Source organism: Squalius cephalus (assembly GCF_949319135.1).
Source record: "Squalius cephalus genome assembly, chromosome: 24".
Classification (NCBI taxonomy): Eukaryota; Metazoa; Chordata; class Actinopteri; order Cypriniformes; family Leuciscidae; genus Squalius; species Squalius cephalus.
The window spans coordinates 24,212,861-24,239,919 of NC_137145.1; the positions used below are offsets into that span (position 1 = coordinate 24,212,861).

The 27,059-nt window shown below is 37.5% G+C and overlaps 1 protein-coding gene across 5 annotated transcripts; it reads left to right on the top strand.

Annotated features, from left to right (window-relative positions):
* The first annotated feature begins 1,439 nt into the window (after nucleotides 1–1,439).
* On the top strand, nucleotides 1,440–27,059 carry smad2 (SMAD family member 2). 5 transcript variants are annotated; one of them, XM_079861995.1, is made up of 12 exons: nucleotides 1,440–1,597; nucleotides 1,836–1,914; nucleotides 6,301–6,718; nucleotides 16,244–16,333; nucleotides 17,855–18,048; nucleotides 18,161–18,295; nucleotides 18,699–18,773; nucleotides 19,450–19,503; nucleotides 19,659–19,871; nucleotides 20,796–20,933; nucleotides 23,154–23,298; nucleotides 24,941–27,059. In XM_079861995.1, the coding sequence occupies exons 3-12, from the start codon at nucleotides 6,480–6,482 to the stop codon at nucleotides 25,062–25,064; spliced, it is 1,407 nt and encodes a 468-aa protein (XP_079718121.1). In that variant the 5' UTR covers nucleotides 1,440–1,597; nucleotides 1,836–1,914; nucleotides 6,301–6,479; the 3' UTR covers nucleotides 25,065–27,059. The 5 variants fall into 5 exon arrangements, with proteins under 5 accessions (XP_079718121.1, XP_079718124.1, XP_079718122.1 ...); XM_079861996.1 differs by having other exon boundaries at nucleotides 1,450–1,597; nucleotides 1,840–1,914; XM_079861998.1 differs by lacking the exon at nucleotides 16,244–16,333.

A 27,059-nucleotide genomic window follows, 5' to 3' on the forward strand; every position in this document is an offset into this window, starting at 1 on the left:
AATCATATTCAACCACCCCTTTAAGTAGCTTTTATAAACGTGCCTTAGAAAAAAAAAGAAAACATTACTGTTATGCATCCTGAGACAAGACAATGGCACTGACATATTTTAAGATATATCAGAGCAAGATGCTTAGTTAATGTAATTATAATTAAATAATAATTAACAATACATTTAAATAAAAATAATTTAATTAATTTTACGGATTCATTTTAATCTAGGCCTACTTAATGTAATTCATATTTAATTATTATTTTAAAATGATATTTTTGAGCAATATTACCTCTAGTTTCCCCATCTCTCCAATACAGAGGTTCTTCCTGCTGTTTCTCAAGAAACTGTGCAGATGTCATGTTACATGTCTCTGTCCGGAAAGGATGAAACATGTACTGTACCTGTACACGTTTATTCATGCACTGTAAAAAAAAATAAAAATAAAATAAAAAGTCATCGCCTTAATTTTTTAAGTACAATCAACTTGGATGTTTAAGTCATTTTAAACTTAAATTACATTAAACTGACTTTTACAAAATTAGTCGAATCTTCTTAACTTGTAAAAAATATGAAATTGCTTAATTCATTTTGATAAGTTAAAACAATGTAAAAACGTATTGTCATAACTTATTGATTATATTTTTTTTTTACAGTGTGCTCTTGACAGCAAAACAACATGCAGCTATTGAATAATGGACAATGGTGACATCTAGTGATCATGAGCTGATATTGCTTTGTGTGCTTTTTGTTATTACTGGATTATGTGCTTGGGCTTTATCGTTACATTAAATCACCTTTATGAAAAAAAAATAATAATTTAGAACAAATCTTGACATATTGCTATAATGATTTCCGTAACATCTGTGATGTACACATCTCACACTTTTGCCCATTTCTCGACGTTACAGCGACTGTTGAGGGCAGAAAAACAATGGTGATTTTTTTAGATGTGTGTGTGTGTGGTGTGTGTATGTATGTGCACGCTGCCTCGTAATCTTTATTATAGATGCTTTATTACAGCAAAGGAGCACAGGTGGTTTATAGCACACGCTTATGGCATGTTTTAGTCCTATTTGTTACACACTGAATGGCGGATGAACGCACACAACACATCCCACTCTCATAGTAATGTTATTTAGAGGCAGTAACTCGCTTGCAATTTCCCCACCCCGTTCGCTACGAGTCTATTATGAAGTCAATAGATGGACAGCCACATTGACAAACCACTGCCTTCTACTAGAACCTAAACATCGCTAATTAGAAGACACTATCTGATTAGCCAATAAAAATCGACTGTAGTTTGCATATGCAATTTTTATCAAGACTGACGGTTTTATAAGCCAATCGATGAGAAGCATATCCATGACAGGCTTCTCGTTTATCCAATGAAAAGATAGAAGGCGGGGCTTGTGCAGAGCGCGTATCGCGTTGCGTGCTTTAAGGTTAGGTTGCGCGCGCTGGAGGCCGTCGTCTGCTGCTGTAATTCGGCTACAGTGGGAAGGAAAATATTGTTTAAAGTCGACTTTTACCCACCCACGAATAATCCGTTTCGCTGGGATTTTACGCTACTCCTTCCTTACAGAGAAAGTTTCTCGCTAAAAGGGTGAGTTGAAGGGTAAATGTGAAGATAACGGCTCGCGAACCCGTTTGAAAGCTGTTTATTTTTCTGTCAAAGAAAGTAGCGCAGGCTGCTAGCGGTTTCCACAAACTCAACGGCCACGCAAACTCACACACTTCTCATAAACAGGCAAATGCCGATTTTTCGCTTTTGCACAGATGAAAGAGTTTATAATGCAGCGATTAATGTAAGTGTATTGATCCTGGGGTTTGTTATATCGCAGGCAGACCGGGACAGTGAGTCGATTAGCGGCCCATGCAGCCATAACAAGCCCGTGATACTCCACCAGATCACTGGAGAAGGTAAACAATGCGTTTATTTATTAATTATTAGTCATTTAGAGCTTACAGATGAGTAAATGACGAGCAGGGTCTGTTTGGCTCGACTTCTATGCATGATTAGAATGATACCAGCAGATGTACATGGTGATGTTTGTTTTGCCCATACATATGTTTCTGCTTTGGCGTTTGTACACAAATGCATTCATAAGAATATTGTGATATAACTTACTCTTGCCTCATTGGCCTCTGTGTATTGCTCATCGCAGGGTTGGGCTGTCAAAACTTACAGAGCTGTCTACCTAGACAACATTTTTGGGCTTCAAAGTTGCATTTCTAAATGCTGCTGACAAGGAACGCGCCAAAACGTTAGAATCAAACATTCCAGAACGCGAATTATAGGCAAAGTTGAGCGTTCCATTTGAAACTTTCAAAGCATCCGTGATGCTCAAATTTTGCGAACGTTCAATTAAAAACTTTCAGAACGCTTCAATGATTTCCTGCTTATAGTGATCCAGATGCGTTTATTCTGTGCTTTCCTCTATGGTCCATAATACCAGAAAACCTAAAACAGAAATCAATATTCCAGGCTTGACTATCTCTCATCAATGCACTGAAAAAACTAAGTAAAATTCCATATGTGCAATTTACTTAACTTGCGAAAGAAACATTAAGTCTACTTAAATAAGTTAAGTCAAATTATCAAAGTAATTAATAACTCTAACTTGGCCAGTAAATGTTTAAGTACTTTGCAATACTTTTTTCTCAAACAATATAACACTGAATTAAACCATGCTTTTAAAGTGTATGAAATATCTAAGTAGTAAATAATACAATAGCTATTGTGTAGACACCATGTTTACATAATAGAAGTAGCACAGTTCCCACCCGAACACAGGGACCTCGATACTTGGTACAGAATGACGGTGATATTTGACGGATTGTTTTAGAGTGTGAATGTGCCTTTTTTAATAAAGAAAATTAACTCCAGATGCCACAAAACAGTGTGTGTAAATACAGCTGGAAAAATCAAGCTTTTTAATTATTCGTGCTCCAGTGCATGATGGGAACACCATAACAGAAAGTTGAGTTGATTTTACTTAATTTTATAACGCTGATATTTACGCTTTAAATTCTTCAAGCTTGAATTATGTTAATATAGAACTTTATTCTTTTTCATGTAGAAATTACATTTGTTTTTTTTTTAGAAGTATTTAATTTAATAATTTTTATCAGTGTGTGTTTAATATTTAATTTAAACCGTTCAAATAGACGTGTTGCCAAAAAAGGTGAACGTGCCCCAAAATGACTGGTATGTTTTAATAAATCTTTCAAATGCTCCTGAAATCTGCTATTCATGTTCAAATGTAACTTTCCAAATGTGCCTTTGATGTGCTAAAATGCTTCAAACGTTCTCTTGAAATCATTCAGACTAACATGTGATGCCTAAAGTGCTGTCAAGCTTGACCGATTTGAGATTTCAAATGTTGAATAGTTACACTAAGGGCTGTCACTAACAATTTTTTTGGTTATCGGTCGATTATTTTTTTTTTATGATTAATCGAGTAATCAGGTGTTTTTTTAATGGTAATAAAACTAGATCTAAGTGAACAACTGCCTTTAAGATGAATTGATACATATATAATAACAATGAGGCAATAATATTTGGTTTAAATAAAGTATCAAAAGCAAGTAGGCCTAATCATTTAGTTTTATATATCAACACTGTTAAAATACATAATATAGGCTACCTAATAATAATCTTATGTACATTATGTATTATAACACATGCCTGCAGGTGTTGTTGCACTCTACAGCAGATCAAACCCTTGTTTAATATTGGCCAAATGATATTTAATTCAAATGTTCACTTAATCTTTAATATTTGGCCACTTCTTTATGATAGAAATGCTACAGCCACTGTAATTTCTTGAACAAGAACATGTGGACATCAAAACATGCAAACTCAGAGCGAGCGTCTAAACCTTTATTTTGAAATTGCGAGTTCGAATATTGATGTATTCTCCTGTGTTGGCGTAGGTTTATACATGATTTATCTTACACATCTGATGAAATGGCGCACGTTGTTTCTAGGGGTGTAATGATACCCTCATGTCACGATTCGATACATATCACAATACTGAACTCACGATACGATATTATTGCGATACTCCAAGACATATGATAAAAGGTTAACAAAAAATGTACTGTTTATTAAACTGATAAATTTGATATTACATTGTGTGTATAAATGAATATTCTTGGACTTGGTGCTGGAAACCCAAAGCACAGGACAATATAGACACCAGAATAAAAATATTCATGATTCTGAAGCTGAAAATACAGAGTTATTTTAGACGAATACGTTTCTCTGTCACTGACTAGATACATTTAAAATAATGTAGGCCACTTTTTTACACATTTATTCCCCTATTGCATTATTATACATTATATTCAACAGTATATATAATATTTGAATGTAAGTACTGACACTAAAACTCTGAAAACTTGCATTTTTTTTCTCACATAGTAATTTTTATTTTGGGGGTGAACTATCCACGATACATATTGTTGCATTTTTGTATTGCGATATATTGTGACACGATATATTGTTACACCCCTAGTTGTTTCTAGATGAATGTTATAAGCAATTCAAACTCACAGCATATGCAGAGACTGAGTTTGAGACGCTTCATGCATGTGAATGATAACATGTGGAGCAACATTGACTGTGAACGGAGCCGCTCTGAGACTTACACGCGTGTAAATAAAGCGCATGTATTGAACCCAGAGGACATGTATTAATTGAATTGAACTGCAGCCTCTGTTACTTCACAATAGCACTATGCTATAGTATGTTTTAAAGTTTTTAATACATTATGCAGCCTTAGAAAACAGTCTAATATAATAATGTGGTTCACGGATACACGGGTAAATTGCAATCGAAGATTTTTGTAAATCGAGTAGCCTACTCTAATTTAATCGAGGAATCGTGACAGCCCTAGTTACTCTTCATATAAGCAAGACAATTAGGAGGATTTGTTTGGGTTTTTATTACATTAGCACATTTGGCTGTGGCTGGCGAAGAAACTCTTCCAGCCCAAAGCGTCTGAAAAGTCCATTAGATCATTAAATCTTTTCTGATGTCATCCATTCTCAAAGTCGAATGCATTTGTTGAAGTTGCATTTCGAGGTGTTTTCTCATTGCCCGTCATTTCCCTGATCATAAATGGCACCCAGAGTAAGGGTATGTTGTAAGCCTAACCGAAATGATCAAGATGTTTTACTTCCACTTCCCCATGTTCACAACCTGGCAGGATTCGCCTGGTTTCTGTGCGTAGATTTTCTTGTTATGCGGAACCTCTTTTTAAATGAAGCCCTAAACCCTTTTAAATGAAAGGCTAGCTTGTCCTCTGCAGTTTTTTCCTGTAGAAAATTGTTGTCAATGAAATCTCTCATTTGCTGAGTAGGGTTGAGTGACTCACTACTGAAATTTTAGTGGCTGAGTCCAAAACAAGAGTAATTCCACGGTTCTTGGTACCACAAGAAACGCCAGTTGTATTGAACGCGCTCCTTTATTTAAAGCTGACGTGTGATTTCTGCTCTACTATCGCACCAAATCAAATTGCAAAAATTATGTTTTAAGTTTCTCAAGCACTCATTGGTCAACAAACAGATAGTCCAGACTCAACGGCATTGGCGTAAGAAATGGCTTCTTTGTTGTCTCTGCATATTTAATTACAATAAGAGAATGTTTTTACACAGTTTTAAGTCAGTATGAAAAACAAAGAAAAATAAATTAATACTTCTATTCAGCAAGGAAGCATGAAATTAAATTGTTTTGATTTCAAATAAATGCTGTTCTTTTGAACTTTCTATTCATCAAAGAATCCTGAAAAAATAAATCAAGGTTTCCAAAATATGAATCAACACAACTGTTTTCAGATTATATTCACAATAGAAAACAGGTTTAAATTATAATATTTCATAATATTACTGTTTTTACTGTATTTTTGATCAAATAAACGCGGCCGTGGTGAGCATCTTTCAAAAACATTTAGAGCATCTCACCGACCCAAAACTTTTGAATAGTTGTGTAAAAAGTGTATTTAAAAAAAAAAAAAAAAAAAAAAAAAAAAATGAACCAAATTGGTTCATGATTTTCACATAATTATTGGGTAATAAAGCCTCAGTAGTGACCAATAATTATAATACAGAAATGGATTAATAGCTATATGAATAATAATAATAAAAAGCAATACAACAAAGAAGAGACAATTGAATTAAGTCTTTATTTTGCAATTGTAATCAGGGCAAGAAACAGGATGGAGGTACTAGTGTCATCCCTGAAGTTTGGTCTTTACAGAGTCTGTCATCAGCTGTTCTTGATTTCTGCTTCTCTCCACTCAGGTGACCCCTCGCCCCCCTTTCCTCTCCCGTTTCCTAAGCTTCTGTCCCCTGCCCCCTCATAATCAGCCCAGAGACCCTCTTCCTAAAAGCCAGTTAGGAACGTTGGGTCTGTTCCTCCCCATTCTCCTAGCCTCCATCTGTCTCTCTAACTCTGACCGCTCATCGGACACCCCAAAAACATGTCCTCCATCTTGCCTTTCACTCCGCCCGTGGTGAAGCGCCTGCTGGGCTGGAAGAAGTCGGCCAGCGGTTCGAGCGGAGCGGGAGGGGGCGGAGAGCAGAACGGCCAGGAGGAGAAATGGTGCGAGAAGGCCGTCAAAAGCCTGGTGAAGAAGCTGAAGAAGACGGGCCAGCTGGACGAGCTGGAGAAAGCCATCACCACACAGAACCTCAACACCAAGTGTGTCACCATCCCCAGGTACGCCAACACCAGAAGCCGCTCGCATTCCTGCTTTTAGCTCAGTGTCGTCTTAGACTCCGGAATCAAGCGCTTCAGTCTTTTGAAATGGGAAAACGCAAGAAAAAAAAGAAAAAGAAGTGTCATTTATTCATCTCCTTGTCATTTGAAAAAGTATGCTGTAATTTAATAATCAGTTTATGTAGGTTTGAAGCGACATGAGGCTGATTAAATATGTACTTTTTTTTTTTAGTTTTAGATAAAGTTTCCCTTTAATACGGTTAGAGTTGCAAAGCCATGATTGTAATCGAAAACGTTTTGTTAGTTTTGAGTCTTCATCTTATTATAAAGCATTAAAACTCCTTTAATGATTTAGAAATGCTTTTATTTAAGTTTAGAAGTAACAATAGCCGTATCATTGCGTGTGTTGCTTCGTGAGTGAAGGTGACGGCGTGACGCCGAGTTGCGTCTACCGTTGTAAAATATCAGCATTACTCCCCTTTGTTTCTTTAAATGATTTCTGCTCCATCTGTCTCGACTTGAGTTAAGGTCATTCTGTACAGCTCCACGTCACCTCCATTCTGAGCTCACGAAGGCTTCTCATGCTCTGTGAATGTCTGCGCTATCAACCATCAGGCTGCTTTTATTCCATTCATCATGACAAATGGTGAAATATCAGCGCTGCTATTTTAGGGAAATGCTAAGAGGAGAGGATGAGTTGTGTGTCCGAGCCACAACATATCAATAGTTTGAAACCAAGACGTTACAGATACACAAGGGTCGGGTGACGTCTGATACATTACATTTGTTTTCAGCCCTTTGGTGATATTTGAGAGAAATATATTGATGTATTTGCAGTTGAATGGATTCAGTTCTTTTGTAAATGTAAAATGCATTAATGTAAGAACTTGTAGAAAACAAGCTTCACATTTTTACTTTTAAATACTGAACATAATACACACACACACACAGTAGTCAACATTTGAAGTGGATCAAATCCTTTCATCAAAGTTATACATGAATTTTGAACATCTTAGGACTTTTTTACAGCCCTATTAAAGCAATCCATAATCGTACATGATTTAAAACTAGAAGTGATAATGGAAATCTGAATTGTCCACTTTGAAGTTCCAGTTAAAAAGGGAATTTCTTTTTTAATAAATCAAGTGTAAAGCAGTCGTTATGATCTGCAGTTGGTCAAAGTGCAAGATCAGCATGATATTCAAAATAGCTATTTCCATCCAGATTTATATGTGCATTTTGAAATGCTGCATAAAAAACGCTGGATGGAAACTCCCAAGATGTGCCTAAATTCTAAAAAATGTGCATAAAAAGCTTGTGTGCTTAAGGCGATACAGAAAACTGATAAGAAAACATGCACATAAACTACAATGGAAACATCGCGCATCAAAAGAGACACGTGACTTCCCAATGGGACGGCTTAACTGGACTAAACTCGCTGAAATGTTGTTTTGGTCATTCAGAAATGCCTTCGCCTCGTCTGACACGACTGTGTTCCCAAAACAGAAGACATCTGCCTCCGAAATCAAGATAACACGACAGTGTTTATTACGTTTCACCTGTGTGCAAGTCATTTATTATATACGAATAAAAGACCCACAGTGGCTTCTGCTACTGCAGCAACTTCCATTTTTCTTATGTGAGATTTGGCACCAGTTTATCAGGAAGTGATTTTGTTCTCTTCAACTCCATGAATGGCAACGGTGTGTTATTCGCAAATGTTTTATGCGATAAATCAATTTTCGCGAATAAGTTATATTCGCAACTTTGAATGGAAAAGAGCTTTTGTTGCTTAATTTTATAACGCCAACATTCTATAAACCGTCCATTTGTAAGAGCCTGTTTTAAGATTTAGATTATCTAGCGCTTATGTAAAGGTTTAGCACAGGTTCTCGTTCTTTGCCGTTTAATTTTGGTGTAAGATGCTGAACAAACGTGAAAAGGGCATGAAAGCGGCTTTAAACATTTCCAGGGTTAAATCATTTGAAAAGGTGTCGAAACCGATAACGCAAGCCGCTTGTAATGGCAAACAGGCCTTGTCCTTTGTCCTTGAGAGATTTATTTCTATTGAATCCTTTTTGAATTAATTCTAACTTCTCAAATCCACAGAGTCTTTTTAAGTGTGTAATTTAACAAATGCAGGCCTGAATGCGTATCTCCCTCTTTTTATTGAAACATTGTGCAATGGTTATTGTGAAAATGCTCTGTGACTTGGCACTATGCCTTCATACTTGATCAGGTTCACTCAGCAAAACCTCTTAAGACTGTATAGCTTACAATAAATGCAGGTTAAATCTATCCTCCCTCCAGCTGAAATGTGTACAAGTGAACATTAAAATGATGGCTTTTCTCTGCTCAGATGCAGAGCCCAGGTCAGGCCTTCAGAAATGCTTCCAAGTCATCCAGAGGGCTTTGTCTTCCCTTGAGAGTGGATTCAGAGGGTGGGAAACTTTGCTTCCAGCATGTGTTTTCTGCTGCTAATCTGTTCTCTAACCTTGGAGGCTTGTGGGAACGGCTGGATCAGTCATTGTGTCCGCCGGTTGTCATGTTTGGTAATGGCAACGTCAAAAGCCTCCGCAACTGTCCTTTACAGCCTCCCTCACATACCCGTGAACAAAAGGCTCAGCTAGAGAGTTCTTCATTTATGAAAGGGCATAATAGCTTGTAAATGAAATGAAGATTGATTTCAGATTTGTTCCATTTGTGCTGTACATCACGTCCAGTGAGACATCAAATATAAAATCTCCTGTGTTTTTTCTGTCTCGTGCTTTTCATACCATGATTCGCCATGGAAAGTCGTGTAGAAATGATCATGTTCATGAGATGAGCTTATGCAAACGGCACACTTTAAAAGAAGCTGGCATTAAATGATTTTCCACACAAAATCTGTTGTTCCAAAACTTTATTATAGTTTGAGAAATTCATTTTTCTCTCACCGTACAATGGAAGTCAACTCGTTCCAAATTAATATTGTTAAAGGATCTTGGTGACTGAAATGAATTTTCATCTTTGTGGTGGAGTATAATTTTAATCCACTCCACAGATTTTCGAACAAATTTCTATACAGTTTAGTATCATATATAAAACCACTATTTACAGAATGTGCATATCTTGTGCATTTGCTCTATCAAACTGTATTTCTTTTTGGCAGCATGAGAATAATAATACATCCACAAAGCTTCAATTACTTAATGCTCAACATTTGGTCTTTGTTCTGTTGTATTAGAGCAAAATAGATCCCTGTTTTTGTCTAGAATTGAAGCACAAACCACTTAAACGCGTTACGATAAGCAGAATATCTACTGCATTGTAGCTGTACCGAACAGACTTGAATTTTCGAAGTTGAAATAGTTGCAAGTGACTGATTTATCATGTGCTTTTAAAATGCCATGATTAAACCACCCTGTTTCCCCCCTTAAGGATTTTTATCCAGTTATCAAGTGCATTATACAGAACTGAATGAAAGTCAGGAGATGATTTGTTCTTTTGTCATTTCGATAGTTGCTTGGGAAATCAGTCTTGAATTTTCCCAAGCAGATCCAGCTGTATGCCATGTGTTTAATTTGCACAAAACAAACGCTATATCAAAACAAAATGTTCCTGCATGCGTACATCCAGAACTAAACAATACGAACAGGCGTTCAATTTTAGCTGATGTTTAGTCCTTTTTCATTACTTGTTACGTTACTCTTGTTTAAAGGGAAAACAAACCCGTATCTGTCTCGACCTAACTTCCTGTTGAAGATCTCCACGCAGGTCTTTTGTACAGAAGTGCTGATAGTGTATCTGTAAGATGCCTTGAGTGAGTGTAAGAATGTGAAGAGGGTTTCTCCGTGAGGACAGAGCCGGCTGGCGCTGTGGCTTTTTCGGGTCTATTGATTGTAACCTGAAGACTCTGTTGTCTGTCTGGCTTTCCATACAATAATTAAGGCCTGGCTTTCATTTGGTTTGATAAATGACTTTAGAATTGAGGGAAAAATGTCCTTTTTCCCCCTCCTTTATTTTTTTTTATTAAATCTTTTCTCGGATAACAATGTAGTCAGAATATTAGTTATACCATATATGTTAATTAGCCTTTGTATTATGTGATTGCCAACAAAAATGCAAATCAATACAACAGATCGTATAAGTGGGAGAGACAGTCAGGTTAGCCATTTAAACAAAAGGATACACATTTTATGTGAAAGGAAATCATTTTATGAGGCATTTAAAAAGACCATCTTGAATTGCTTGTTCAGACGTCTCTCGTGGGATTAAGATGTTGGTCACTTGGCACGTGTTCAGATGGAAGCCTGAAACGGGACACTCGTTGACTGCTCATTTGCAGGAATGATCCTGAGATTTGACAGAGACATATGGTTTCCTTTGTGATGGCTCTGTTTTAATCCGTCCTGGGGTTTGTTTTGATACGCAGCCCATTCATTGTTCCTGCTAAATCTTTGCATTGTATTTTAAGACTGACTTTTCTTTATTAGCGAGTCACATGATACTCAAAGAAGGTGCTGCTTTAAAAGAATGTATTTTTTGCTTTCATCTCGTGCCAAGTGAGGGTAGCAGATGGACTCTGTGTGTGGTTTAGTGGGGATGGGGTCTCCGCTCACCAGGATACAAGGCTTAATTCCCTCCAAAAGTGTGTCATCTGTCTGGGACACGGACGCCCAGTGATGCTGGTGTGGGATCCAGATTTATCAGCTTGGTTCTGGTCACTTTGAATTAGGGTTGTGTGATTTAATTGTAAATGATTTTCGATTTCGTTTTTTAGCATCCAACGATCATGAAAACAAGATATTCAAGGTAAAATGATTATTGCGCGATTAATGTGGCAGCGGTGTGCTTTCGTTCCTCCATAAGCCAAACTTAACATCCAAACCGGCCGAATAAGTGAGTGTTGTAAAATACAGTCTACTGTTGCTAAACAGCGGGACGTGCCTGATATGAAACTGTCATTAAAAGCAAATTAAGGCGCGAAAGAGACGCTTCCCCAGATGTCTTTCTGTGTGCCAAACGCGCATAAGCAAAGTATACTGTGGGCTTCAGATACGGTCAAATACGGTCAAATCAGAAACGGTCAAATAGCCTACATGCAAAAATCTCAAGATGCCGTTTTAAGTATCCTCGTAAACCCAGTCGGTTATGTCTTCAGTGAATGTAAACCGCTGAGAAAGAAAACGCGTGTAACAGTATATTGGATGCATGCATTAGCTCTCAGAGTGGCAGCAGCCTGATATTACTGCTCTATTGTATAAGGTGAAACTTTGCAGTGTTATTTACATTGAATTGCTTTATTCAGTTTCAGTTGTAGGTTATTAGTTCTCTGAATGCCAATGTTAGTAGTACATCTCCCTGAACAACTTAAATCACTGTTTATTTAGGTTTTATCTTTTGTGTTGTTGTATTTTGTAATTAGTTTCTTGTGTTGCCGACTGTTTACTTGTAACCTGTAACTGTTTTGAGGACTGTAACTGTTTACTTGTCTCCATTACTTAGTAGTATTAAAGGGGAACTCTGGTCAATTTTAACATTGAGCTCATTTTTTTGTAAATTTGGAGTGCTGTCAATACAGAGAACAACGACAAAAATCGGTGTTGCCTACACCGTGTTATCCTCTTTTTAAAATTTGTACCCTGTTGACTTCAATGGGGCAAGTTTTAAACCTGCTTTTAGCCTCTTAACATCCTTGATGTGTCACCTGTATTTTCGCACATACCTGTATTTACTTCCCGTTTTCGGTCGAAGTCCACTGTAGTCGATTGTCGAGTCCACGCAAATAGGTTTAGTTACCTATGATCACGCGCGTGAACTCGACAATCGACTACTGTGGACTTCGACCGAAAACGGGAAGTAAATACAGGTATGTGCACTGGCTGAATTAACATCACTTTTATTCATATCTTTCACATCTACTGCAGTCAGATTCACCCGTGTTCACTCTGAAGGAATCACTCACATGGCTGGGCACTTGTAATGACACATCAAGGATGTTAAGAGGTAACTGACAGCACTCCAAATTTACAAAGAAATGAGCTCAATGTTAAAATTGACCGGAGTACTCCTTTAACCTAGTAACCTAGTTTTTGCTGATGTAGCCTAATAAACCTGTCCATAATTGTGAATTGTGAATATTTGTTTTACTGATAACTAAAATTACTCATCTCATGAAATAAGACTTTGATTGATAATCTTGATTTCAATATCGACCACAATAATCATGATTTATTATTTTTGCCATAATTGAGCAGCCCTACTTTGAATTGCTGATGGGGTCCATCTTATGATGGACTTTAATATAGGTTAGTCATAGTGATAGTTGAATTGTCCTGATTTTGGTGACATTAATAAACCATTGCATTTTGGGTATAGGCATTGGTAAAATATTTAGTAATTTCTTTTTAAATTACATTAATGTTTTCACCAGTTATCTAGAGTCATGCAGTATTGATAGAATTTCTGCAAAAGTTTATCATAGTTTTGTGAATTATCATTATCGTGCTTGAATGCACCTCTGATATCACACAGTGATCGGCCATCTGCTCTATTGTTAATTTGAGGGTTAATACTGAATCGGGTTTCTATTGTGTGCCGAGTGTGTGTGTTTTAAGAGCGTTTTGGGAAACCCTCCCATCTACTGGTGTTGAAACTGAAGTCCCCATCCCCCCCTAAAGCAGGTCATGTGAGTTTATGTAAACTCTGTGGTTTCACTTCTTTAATGGTTTCGCATATACATTCACTTTGCTCTTTCTTTCTCCCTAAACACTGCATGGCATTTGAAATTCACTTTTAGTAAAGCTCAAACTGAGACTACAAAGAAAGTATCAGTTAAAGGCAAATATTGGAGTGTTGTGGGGATTTTTTTTATTTTATAACTAAAATGCATAATTAGCCTAAATAAAATAAAGGCAGGGTTAACACTCAAAGTTAATCTTTAAAACACTGATTTAATAAAACTTAAACAAACATGCATCTTAAAATTAATATACATGTTTGATACTGTAAATTGCAATATTATGATGCCTAAATTGACAATTTCAGGTTTTAGTGTTTTTATTTAATCTATTTAGATGCAATTCTATTGAATTTGAATATTATGTAATCGTTATTAGCCACAACATAAAATTATTCCAGTATTGTCGAGATTTGTAATATTGGTCCAATACTAACAATGGAACAGGTCAATTAGATGTTGAATTATGCATAAATACAGTAAAAGAAGAAAAGAAATAAAAGGTGAATTCTGTGCCACTGGCATCACCATGTGGAATTACAAAAACAAAAGCCATTTTTAAACCAGGTTCTGGTTTAAAAGTTCTACAAATGAATCTCTCCTATAAAAAATGAGTAGAATGATTTAATCTGTATACTCTCCTGGCATGTCGTTGACTAAAACTGCCTATCGATCATGTTCTCTGGGCATCATGAAATCTTAATTCCCCGGAGGAATAAGGACACGTTATACTCTGAGCAAGCTTCGCTCAATATCTCGGGTAACATCGCTACATCAGGGTCGGTCTCATTAACTTTTGACATCAGGCAGCAGCGAGTGTACAGGTCGAGGGTTAGCGATACACGCGCCGCTCAGATAACCTGCTCTAATGTTAATGTTCTCCTCAAGAGTTTTCTTTCTTTACAGGCTCCTTTGGTCTTGTCCTGTTTTAATGTAGGTTAGTTTGTTGTATAAATGCTTGTTCGTCAATGGCTTTACTTTTGAGTTTCAAGCTTCACACAAACGCGACACAAATTAGTCTTTTGAAGAAGTTAAAGGGATAGTTCACCCAAAAATGAAAATGGTCATTTACTCGCCCTCATGTCATTCTAAACCCAGAAGACTGTGTTCATCTTCTGAAAACTTTGACAACTTCATAAAAACGTTGTAAAAGTAATCCATATGAATTGAGAGGTTTAAGCAAGTTCTTGCACGTCGAGCAAGTACAGTTGAGCTTTAGCGTTTGCCTTATTTGATGTGCTATGAATATGAATTGATCAGCTCCTTTAGCCGTCAGTTTTGGTGGAATGGACTTTCAATGGAGAAGCAGAAATCACTCGGGTTTTATTAAAAATGAAGATGAAGGTCTACAGGGTCTGGGTTTGGAACAAGAGGGTGAATATCTCATTTTTTGGTGATCTTTCCCTTTAAGGGTCACAAGGTAGCTACATTTAAATATTTTTAAGAGACAATAACATTTTATTTAATACATTTACATTAAACAAAGAAAAAACCGTGTCAGATAGCGTTGTAAACTGAATATTTAACTAAATATATTTTTCTTCAAAACAACCTCTTTGTGTGATCTCTATCGATTTAAAATATTTTAGAATTTTCTTTGTCGAGTACATGAGCCTTTATATTCAGTTGTGACTAGTGCAAGTTGGAAAAATACTTCTCTATCCAATAGGACCACTGCTGCAGGACAGATGTAAAAAAATAAATAAATCACTTAGTCTGTGTTTGAAAAAGATTATCAAGACCATTTGTGATAAGAAGAGACTCCAGGTTGCTGGTGGAGTCTGGCACGTGTTTGCGAGCTTCTGTCTTTCGAGTCCCTTTTCAGAGACCGTTAAACCACAGGGGGCCAAAACTTCATTCATCACATATCAAGTCTGTGCGAGTCCTGTTCCTGTCACGTCACCATGTCTGTTTCTCATCCCATGTTTCTTTTTCAGAACTACTGAAGGTCTGTGTGCTTGTCTGATTGACTGATAGCGTTCTTTATCTTGAGTGTGATGTAGTCGAGCGACAGTAGGTCATAGGCTCCTGTCCTGTGCTGCATGTGTAAATGTTGATATCTGATGTCAAATCAATCCCTGAATGAAACGTCTTTTTATAACGTCAATTGCCCTGTTCGTCTCATAACACCGCATGATGACCGGGGAAGAGATTATGCACTGTAACTAGAGCTGGGCGATGTAGCAGGAAATGCCTCTTATTTTATTTTTTAGCCTTTTAGATATCGACATACGTTTTTATGCTATAAAACTGCTTTTAAAATAACAACTACAATAGTCACGTTAAAATAATTAGGCATGTTTTTCCACTAAATGACATTTGTTTCAGTTAAAAATATGTAAATTGTCCAGGAACATTTGACTCGAGGTAATTGTTGAAGTCTACTTTTTTAAATGACAATCTTGAGCTGATTCATGGACTCGAATCATGGAAATGAATCAGACTGACATACTTTACACTGCCTAATTTTCATCGCGAATATATTGTGAATATTCAATATATCGCCCAGCCCTAACTGTAAATACATTTGTCAGTTTCTCTTCGGTTTTCTCATCTCACTGTTATATGTGAATTTTCCGTTAGAGTGGCTTCTTTTATTCGAGGTGGACCGCGTCGTTCGCCAGTTTCAGACGACCTGCGCAAAACATCTCAAATAAAAGAAACAATGCCCTTCGATTTTCCCCTCATGGTACTTCATCTTGGTATTTTTGAATGAATCATGCCCCATGTTTATCATTTTTTTTGTTTCTTTGTGTTTGTTTTTCTTTTTTGTTTGTTTTTGTTTTTTTACTTTCTGTGCACAGCAATTGCTCTGAAATTTGGGGACTGAGTACACCAAATACGATAGAACAGTGGGATACCTCAGGCCTTTACAGCTACCCTGACCAAACCAGGTGAATATCCTCTGCTGACATTGTGCCACACTCACCCCACAAGCCACAGGTGGGGATGAACGAGCACAGGGGGCTCCAGGGGCCGTGTAATAACCTGCTTTATTATGATGATTTAGACTTACATATCTTAATGATGGCATCACTTATTTTATTGTAGAGCTTTAACTCTGAATGTTACAATAGATTTAAAGCAGATCGACATATTTTCATAACTCATACATACACTTCACTTAAGAAACGGTTTAAAACGGTGGTTCTCAACTGGTTTTACTGATTTTACTCTGAAATGGTGACCCAACCCATTGCCAAATTTATTCAGAAGTAATCGTGTCCTCAGGCTTTTTTTTTTGTTAACCTATATATCGTTCAAAGATTTGGGCTCAACAAAAAAATTTTTTTGAAAGAAATTAATTCTTGTATTCTTCAAGCATACATTTAATTGATCAAAATTTACAGGTTAAATATATTTATAATGCTACAAAAGATTTCGATTTCAAATAAATGCTGTTCTTTTGATCCTTCTAGTCATAGAGCCCTGAAAAGGTCATCACGGTTTCCGCAAAAAGGTTTTAACATTAATAATCAGAAATGTTTCTTGAGCATCAAATCATCATATTAGAATGATTTCTGAAGGATCATGTGACATGAGTAATGATGCAGAAAATTCAGCTTTGAGCACAGGACTTTTATAATTTTACAATATATTCACATAGAAAACAGCTATTTTAAATTGTAGCAATATTACTGTTTTTACCGTGTTCTTGATCAAATAAATGCAGCCTTGATGAGCAGAAGAGACTTTCATAAAGATTTGAAAAATCTTACAGGCTCAACTTTTGAATGGTTGTGTATACATGCGTATTATATAGTTATTTAGTTATGCCGTTTGATTGGATGCATATCAAAATTAGGGCCCCACTTTATATTAGGTGTCTTTAACTGCTATGTACATGCATCAAAAAAGAAGGTTGGGTTACGGTGTCAGGGAAGGGTCAGCAGTCTAATTGTAGATGTAATTACATAAATTAATTACTGTGTAATTAGATGCAGTTATTTTATTTTTAAATATAAGTACTCTGTAAAAACATGTCAACAAATAAGTGCATTGTATCAAATTATTAATTTAAATGTTAACACCGTAGTCAATGACACTTAATATAAAGTGGGACCAAATTAATATTAAGCTCCCCCACACACATTTTAAGACTTCGCACTGTTATATGGTTATTGCTTTTAAAATGTTTTTTTTTCCTTCTCCCTTGATGTATACAACCCATTTTTTGGGTCACAACAACTCACCAGTTGAGAACCATTGGTTTAGTATAATAGTATTCCGTTATTGTGTATAAACATTCAGGAGTTTTAATCGTAATGGTTTAACCTTGCATCTTGGTCATGAATTGCTGTCTAATCGCACCACCTTCCCTCTTCCCTCCATCCATGCATGTCTTTCTCTGGTCATTTGGCACACTCCCCTCTCTTCCATTTCTCTCGCCCTCTCTCTGTGGATGCTCGGGTCAGATCTCTGGACGGGCGTCTGCAAGTGTCTCACCGTAAAGGTCTGCCTCATGTCATCTACTGCCGCCTGTGGCGATGGCCCGACCTGCACAGCCACCACGAGCTGCGCGCCATCGAGACCTGCGAGTACGCCTTCAACCTCAAGAAGGATGAAGTCTGCATCAACCCCTACCACTACCAGCGGGTGGAGACGCCAGGTGGGGAAATTGGCAGCGGAGTTGCCAAGAAAGATTCTGAACGCTTCCTAATGTGTGAAATTTGAACCGAGTGTTCATTCAGTCCTCTCGATTCTGAACGTCTCTCCTGTAGTTCTTCCTCCCGTCCTCGTGCCAAGACACACAGAGATCCTGACGGAGCTGCCGCCTCTGGACGACTACACCAACTCCATACCTGAAAACACCAACTTCCCAACAGGGATAGAGCCCCCTAACAATTACATACCAGGTAGGAGCACACGTCTCGCACCAAGGCCTAATCGTTTCACTCCCAATTTAAGGCCGAAGACCTTATGCGTTAGTGTGTAGTTTAAGGCCTGTTCACATCAGGAACGATAACTGTAATGATAACAAAAAGTCCACAAAAAGACTATAATGATGACGGCACAGTGAAACGATATCGTTGGACTCACTTTCAGAATGATTTTATCTAACTGATGAACGAGCCAATCCGAATCCATCCTGCTGTAAAGAGCTCGGCCATTTTAAGCTGCAGCATGGTTGGAATAAAGAAAGATGTTGTTCTTTGGTGTGGACGCGAATATAGTTATATTTATAGTTATCTTTCTCTGTGTGAACGGGCTTTTAGAGTAAATAGGTGATCTTTGTTTTTGATTTCTGAATCTGTTCAGAAACTCCTCCCCCGGGATACATCAGTGAGGATGGAGAGGCCAGCGACCAGCAAATGAATCAAAGTATGGACACAGGTACATTCCCACAGTGACATCACTACATGGGAATGACAGCCCTCCCTGGACAGAGCATGTTTACTATAGACTGGAATACACTACACAACTTTTTTCAAAACACTAGGCATCATACACATGCCACCTTAAGTTTTATAATAAAACTTAGAATTTATTTAGTTACTTTAAACATTCCAAATTTCATTTCATTTCAGTTTTTCTAAATACGTTATTGATTTTATCATGAGCAATTCATCCATGAATGTGTTATTTTTAAATGCAACTCAATCTTCCATTGGAGAGACAGACTTCTCTCTGGTGACATCATCTGCAAGTTTCAACAACCGATGGATTGAACCAAGTCCTTGCCCTAATTTTCTGTGTTTATGATAATGTTTTACTCAGATGTACATCACAACATTGCAACTTACTCAGTTTTCAACCCAGTGTACCAAGAATTTCCATTTTAGTGCAGTGCTGCCTTTTGTTATTGCTCATACGTTGGGTTCCAGGTCTAAACAGACCCCTGAATTAAAGATTAAACTTCAGTTGTGTTTCAGACAGGAATGATGCCTCAAATCATGTCTCCATTGATGGACTATAACATTTTTACATTGGCAAGCACCAAATAAACCAGTTATTTCTTGTTGCTGCCAATATCTCTATTATTGTAAGGAAAACCTCTTCTTTTTGTCAGGTTCTCCTGCAGAACTGTCGCCAAGCACACTCTCGCCTGTCAATCATGGCATGGGTAAGAGCCGATTAACTGCTGAACCTCTCTCTTGATAACCATTATATTGACATCTTGACCATTTCTTAAGATTGAGGACTTCAAAGATCTATGCACAGTTAATACAAGATTGTCAACTTGTTCCCTTATACTGGTCTTCCTCATCTCTGTTTTAGACCTGCAGCCAGTGACTTACTCGGAGCCTGCGTTTTGGTGCTCCATAGCTTACTATGAACTAAACCAGCGGGTGGGAGAAACGTTCCACGCCTCTCAGCCTTCCCTCACCGTGGATGGCTTCACAGACCCCTCCAACTCAGAGCGGTTCTGCCTGGGCCTGCTGTCCAACGTCAACCGCAACGCCACCGTGGAGATGACCCGGAGACACATAGGTATCCAAGACATCTTCAGCTGGTCTACTATCAAGCGTTTCAGTTGAAATTAAGGGACCGTTCACCCAAAAACTAAAATCGACATCTTATATTTGCTTTCACGTCATTCTGAACCTGTATGACTTGCTTTAGTCTACAGAACACAAAAGACCTCAGTAGGGCTTTTCACTCTGTGCTTAACCCCGGGTTATCATCGTTCTAAACCCTGCTTTTAAACCCGGGTGAAGCCCAGGCTAGATGCTTAGCAACAGACAGCCAATCACATGCCTCACATGCTTTGCAAGTCACAGGAACAGCATGTGTTGTATAAACAGTAGGCTGTGTTTCAGCGGTTGAGGGGGAAAATGTCAAATGGTCACAGAAAATGTGCTATTGTAGTGAAGAAGAGACAGTTAAATTCTCACCTTTATATTCTGACAGTTCAGTCGGCAAGATATAATCCAAGGATGTGCAATGCTAGAGCCTTTATGTAAACAGTTTGCGTACAGTGTGGACTGTGTGACACTGACGCCTCAAATATGCAAATAAGGATGTTAACCCAGGGTTTAGGGATGTAAAATGGCATCTTATGAATACCCAGGATAAATTGTTAACCCTGGGTAAATTATGAGCAGTGTGAAACGTGAAGCAAGATAACCCAGGATTCTGTTTACCCTCGGTTCAGAATAACCCAGGATTAACTAGTTCAAGTGTGAAAAGCCCTATTGACTTTCTTTAATGAAACTAAATAATATTTTGAAACTCGTATTTTCTTGTCCATACAATGAAAGTTAATGATACAGAAAAAACATGAGGATGAGTAAATGATGATGATTTTCAATTTTGGTTGACCTGTCCCTTTGTATGTAGCAAGACAATTTGAGACTCCTGCAAAATGGTCACATGTACAATATTAAGTTCTCACTGCTGTTTGTCTTTGATTAGGTCGAGGGGTCAGACTGTATTATATTGGTGGGGAAGTGTTTGCTGAATGTCTTAGCGATAGTGCCATCTTCGTTCAAAGCCCTAACTGTAATCAGAGGTATGGCTGGCACCCTGCAACAGTCTGTAAAATCCCCCCAGGTAAGAGATTCACTCACTTTCAGTGTCCATGTGTCCTTGCTACTACAGGTGGCCAGTAAAGCGGTAGACAGAATAAACAGCGACAGTAGTTTTTTGTTTAAGATTTTTGTCTCTGTTGTGGTTGCGCTCGTGACTTTTGCGGTGCTGCATCGCCATTCAAGTTTATAATTTGCATGTGTTTTTAAGCCTTACCAGTTTAAATACTAAAGTCATTTGAAATCGTTCAAGCGCAGTAAGCTGCGAAAGTGAACTCAGTCTGGTACTCGAGTGCTGTCCGAGAGCCGGTTTCTGTGAATATACACTACCGGTCAAAAGTTTTGGATCGGTACGATTTTTTTAATGTTTAAAAAAAAAGTCTCTTCTGCTCACCAAGGCTGACCAATCATGAAATAAAAATTAAATGAACTGTTTTCGACATTGATAATAATCATAAATGTTTCTTGAGCATCAAATCAGCATATTAGATTGATTTCTGAAGGATCATGTGACACTGAAGAAGACTGGAGTAATGATGCTGACAAATTAGCTTTGATCACAGGAATAAATTGCACTTAACTATATATTCACATAGAAAACAGCTGTTTTAAATTGTAATAATATTTCACAATATTATTATTTTTTATTTTTTATTTTTTTTTAACTCCAAATAAATGCAGCCTTGGTGAGCAGAAGAGACTTCTTTTAAAAACATAAAAAATCTTATCGATCCAAAACTTTTGATCGGTAGTGTGTATATAAAGCCACCAGTCACACAGTGTCTGAGTGCTGCTTTTACTTCTTTTTCACCACTTATTACGCTAAAACCCGCATGTTTGTCTTGGCGAGTATTCATGGCAATACAGTCGGTATAAAATCAATGTGTATTTAATTCACGAAAGAAAAAAAAAAACCCTGCATAGTCTTCATTCTTATTCTGTAGTAGAAATTTAAGCACTGTTTATTTAATTTCTATCTTTTTTTCTTTGTCATTTTGCTTGCAATTAATTAAATTCTTATTTTATTACTAATTTATAACTATAGAACCAATTCTTAATGCGCATGTGAACACCATCAGCGTTTATCACAGGTTCGCGTAGAGAGAATTGTGTCGTCTTAGCGGCCCCTAATTTAATAACAAATGATCGTTGCGACGGAAGCGAGTCAATCAAAACTAACTTTAGCTGGAAAATAACTTTATTAAAGAACCGCTATAAAGCCAAAATAGGGCTGCACGATTAATCGCGATTTACATGTAATCGCACTTAAATCGAGATGGATTATCGCGATTTTAAAATCGCAAAGGCTGCGATTATTTTTTTATGCACAGTTTGTCATTGATGTACGGCTCTGTAAACGCTGCTCCATCTGAAAGCACTGTGAGTTTGAGTCACGTATAATGTGCATTTGAAAAAACAACACGCATCAAACATCTTTCCAAAACATGAGAAGCATTTATGAACCTCTTTTTAATAACATGCAACATTAAATAACATGCATTTACTCCAAACTCACTTCATAACGACAGTTGAGCTCCTCCTTCTGTGAGATGATGTGTCTTCTTACACAGAATAAGGCAGTCATGTATTTATAAGTCATGTTTAATCAAAGCTTCAATCTTCTGTTTATTCAGCTACAGCGATAGGGATTTCCTGGAATGATGCGCATTATTGTACTTCTGCGGCGGGGGATATTTATTGTGTTTGCGTGAGAGTGCCCTCTGGCGTTCAGATGGGGCAGTATTTACTACCGATCAGCCGCACTCCACTGACAAGCTGCGCACAAAATAATCGCAGCCTTTGCCAAATCGTGTGCGATTTTATTGCGATTAATCGTGCAGCCCTAAGCCAAAACAATCTCTGTTACCATAAATGATACGGTTGTCTCTGTAAAGCTGCTTTGAAACGTTCTACATTGTTAAAAGCGCTATATAAATGAGGATGACTTGACTAATTGTTTTCTTGTTTTCCATAAGCTTGAACTTTTGACTTACATTAGTTAGGGATAGTATTTATTTTTTACTGTGATATCAAAAATGGTATTGATAATTATGAAATTTCAACGGTTTCTAAAATTTTGTTGTCGTAACAACCTTATTTAAGGGGAAAAATAACTCTATTGTGAAATAAAATTCCTCGTATCGTTTGATAAGAGGTTGGTCATATCGCTCACCTTACGTTGTACCATCCATCAGAATGTGCCAATTTACGTCAACTATTGACATCATGATATCCTCTTTCTTAGGCTGTAACCTGAAGATCTTCAATAACCAGGAGTTTGCGGCACTGCTGGCTCAGTCAGTGAACCAGGGCTTTGAGGCTGTATATCAGTTGACCAGGATGTGCACCATTCGCATGAGTTTTGTCAAAGGCTGGGGAGCCGAGTACAGGTATGGACAAGCTCTGCCAATAGCATAGACTTCTTCGATAGTGCATCTTTTTAATGCCAGAATATAACACAAAGTGTCTCAGGGATGGGAGTATGATCTGTATTCAGATTAATTTAGCTAAAGTTATAGAAGGTGGAAAAAAATCATCTAATAACTACAAAAAAATAAATGCAACCCCAATGACCAAATATACGACGGCATGGTAAATATGCCAAGGAGGCACTTCAGTGTTATTGTTATAAATTATTGTTTTTAGTCAAATTATCGACTCCACATCAAGCCCCCTTCACGTCAAATGTGAATGTTTATTTTATTTTAATTCCTGTGGAGCTGTTAAGTGTTGTTTTACTATATTTAAAGTGTGAATGCATACGGTTCCTTTCGAGAGAAGTAAAGGTTAAATTACATTTGCAGTGAAATGTATGAATCAATATTTCTCAAAATGAATAAACACGGGAATACAAACACTGAATATTATGCAAACCTCCTATAATTAATAGGAAATGTAAATGTACTTTATGCACTTAATCTCACTTTATTTACCAATGTCTTTGCTGTTGACCTTAGATTATCGAATTCAACCATGCAAATGACTTTAAATGTCTCATGTTTCACTTTTCTATTTTTACTGCTGAAATGACTGTTGAACTTGGTTTTCCTGTGTTTTCTTCTGTTTTTGAGATCCCGATGCTCAGTTTGGGTGTGTTCACACTTGGCTTGTTTGGTTGGATTAAAACGAACTCTGGTGCGATTTGACTGAAATATGAATTCAACATGGACCAAAGACATGTAAACAAACCAAAAACAGGATGTGATGTCACAAAAAAAGGAGTACTCTAGCATTCCTGTTTTTTCTCATCATAGTGGTGATGTTGCCCATCACAGTTCAGTTCCGGCGTCAGAACCGCGTCTCCTCGCAGCAGATCTTGGTGTGTGTGACGGAGGGATTCCTGACAATGTTTTTACTCCTTTACACATTTTATAAGCTCATTAAAAGTTGAGACAAATATCATAAAATGTACGCACATACAACGACATCATTTTAGCCAAGCATTGTTTTGGATGTATGTCATAACAGCCATCCAATCAGCTTGTGATCTTACCCTTATTCCTCATTGTTGGTGTTTTTTTTTTTTTTTCAGTGTTAAAATGATTGTGTGAACCCTAAACAAACCAGGACTAAATTAATCTTTTTTGTTTTTGGTCCATACCAAAAGACCCAAGAGAACCGAACTACAAGTGTGAACACATCCGTAGTTAACTACAACACAAGTCTTAATGCATCAACAAGTTACTTTCTAGCTCACATGTGCTTGTAATTCCGGATATTAAAAGCAGCAGTGTTTCAAAACGGGAAAGAATAAAACCATGCCAGTTTTTGTACAGCATCGGTAGTACTTATGGTTAAAAATGACTTCCAGTCTCACCATGGCAAAGGTGTAGCTCAGGTTGTTGCTATGCTACTTTTGCAGGAGCTAATTAATATTCATGAGCCACGCCTTCACCACAGTAGGATTTGAAACGCCGGCTGTCAATCACTCTAGCAGTTCCTAATGGACGTGTCTCACCATAGTAACTTGATTTTCCTGTTGCCTATTCCCATGATGCACCCTGTGACCTGTCGTCTGTTGCTGTTGTGTAGACGGCAGACCGTGACGAGCACCCCATGCTGGATCGAGCTTCACCTGAACGGCCCGCTGCAGTGGCTGGACAAGGTCCTGACTCAGATGGGCTCGCCCTCCGTACGCTGCTCCAGTATGTCCTAATCGACACGACCAAGCTCTCTGTCCTCTGCCCCCCCCCTCCCCAAAAAAACGACTGATTCTACAATCACATCAACCGACAACAAGAACAACAGACTTACTATAACCCCGCCCCCTCTTTCTCTATCATAGTACTCGTGAGCCTTTCTCTCTCTCTCTCTCTCTCTCTCTCTCTCTCATCTCCCGACACTGACGTTCTCACCGTTCGGACCTGAACGCAGCACTTGCTGTCTCATCAGCTTCATGCACCTTTAATTCTCTCTTGTTTTTCTTTCATAAACCCTCAATATTAAATGTATTAGTAGTAGAATATGAAATGTATATTGGTTTTTTTATTTTATTTGGATGGTTTTCGAGAAGGAGGGAAGGTGCGTATGATGTGTGGAAGTTCAAGAAGGCAGGACATAACTTCACACACACACACTTGTAGCAGAAAGGCTTTTCCCCCCTTGATGAAGTAAATACTTTTCCTGGATGGCGATCCCAATCCGGTCGTTCAAGGAGGTTACTTTTTCTGGCAAAAAGTCACATTCTTTGTTTTTATACACGTTATGATTGTGTAGATTGGCGCGTTAAGACTTAATCATGTTTTTCGATTTCTTCAGTAATGCCAAAAGATACCTTTTTATTTGAATATTTTACGATTTCTCCCCCCAAACCACTATATATGAATGTTGCCTTTGATTCGAGGTATGCTGCTGTAAGACATGCTTCTTTTATTCAAACTGATAGGAATGTTTAGCGCAAAAAAAAAAAAAGCCCCTCGTTCAATTCGAACTTCAGAATTAACTTTTTATTCACTGGGTGAAATATTCACTAGTTGGCTGTGGAGTGGTTTTCTTCAGAAAGTGGCTTCTTTTAAGGACGAACAAAGACTTTCAAAGGTTATTAAAACGTCTCACGCAGTCCAAATCTTTAAAAAAAAAGATAAAAAAACAAAAAATCTAAGTATTTAAGCTTTAAGTGTTAATAAACTAGGTTATCCTTCACACAATTACAAGATTTTTTTTCCCTTTATCTTTCTTTTAGCTACTTTTTGTATTTTCATGTATTTTTATATATAAATATATTTAAGATCTTTAAAGCTCTCTTCCTTTTTATTAGAATTGAATATTTTTTTAGATCATGCCCTCTTTTTAAAGGAACATGGCTTCATAATGAAATGTCCTATCATACGAAAACGTTATTTAGCATGAAATTTTTATAAGCGCAAATATCTTTTCTCCTCTTCCAATTCAAGCTGTTGTCCCGGTTAACGTTTCGCCCTGATCTTGAACCCCCCGCCCACCCCACAACCCACCTCTCTTTGATTTTCTTTTAGTTGCTTTTCCTCCCATGTTCACAACACGATACTGTTTAACCCAACGCCCCTCAAAGTACGGTTACCCGAAGGGCACATTCAGCCTACGGGAACATCGCAGTGTTTTATTTGTTTGCAATTGGGGAAAAAAAGACTTCCAAACAGGGAGAACTGTGCAACTTTAGTGTGCGTGCTCGTTGTACAACTTTAACTAATGACTGTGATATAGCTGTCTGTTATTCTTTACTTGTTGTGACCAGGCGTTGCAAGTATCCATTCCCCTCTTCCCACCTCTGTCTCCATCTTTTCCTTCATTGATCTTACTACTCTTGTGATTGTACTTTAAGTGCATCTAGTAAAAAGCTGACGAAGATGTTGTGGCCCGTTTTTAAAGCCCATAAGCGGCCAACAAGACACTGGGAACGTTCTGTTTGCCATTTTTGACTGGGTGTGGAAAGAAAACCAAATAGAACTGAAAGTGGACCAGACATATATGCATATAAATGTGTATATATAATTTTATTTTACTTTTTCTGTTATTTTTTTTTCTCCTTTTGCAAAGCATTTAACAGTTGGTGAGCTTGTTTTACCATTAGAGAGATGTATTGGTAGGACGTGAACTTCAGGCGATAAGCTTTTCAGGCGTGTTGCATATGCAGACTTCATAAATACACTAATAAAAAGTTTTAATTCTCATG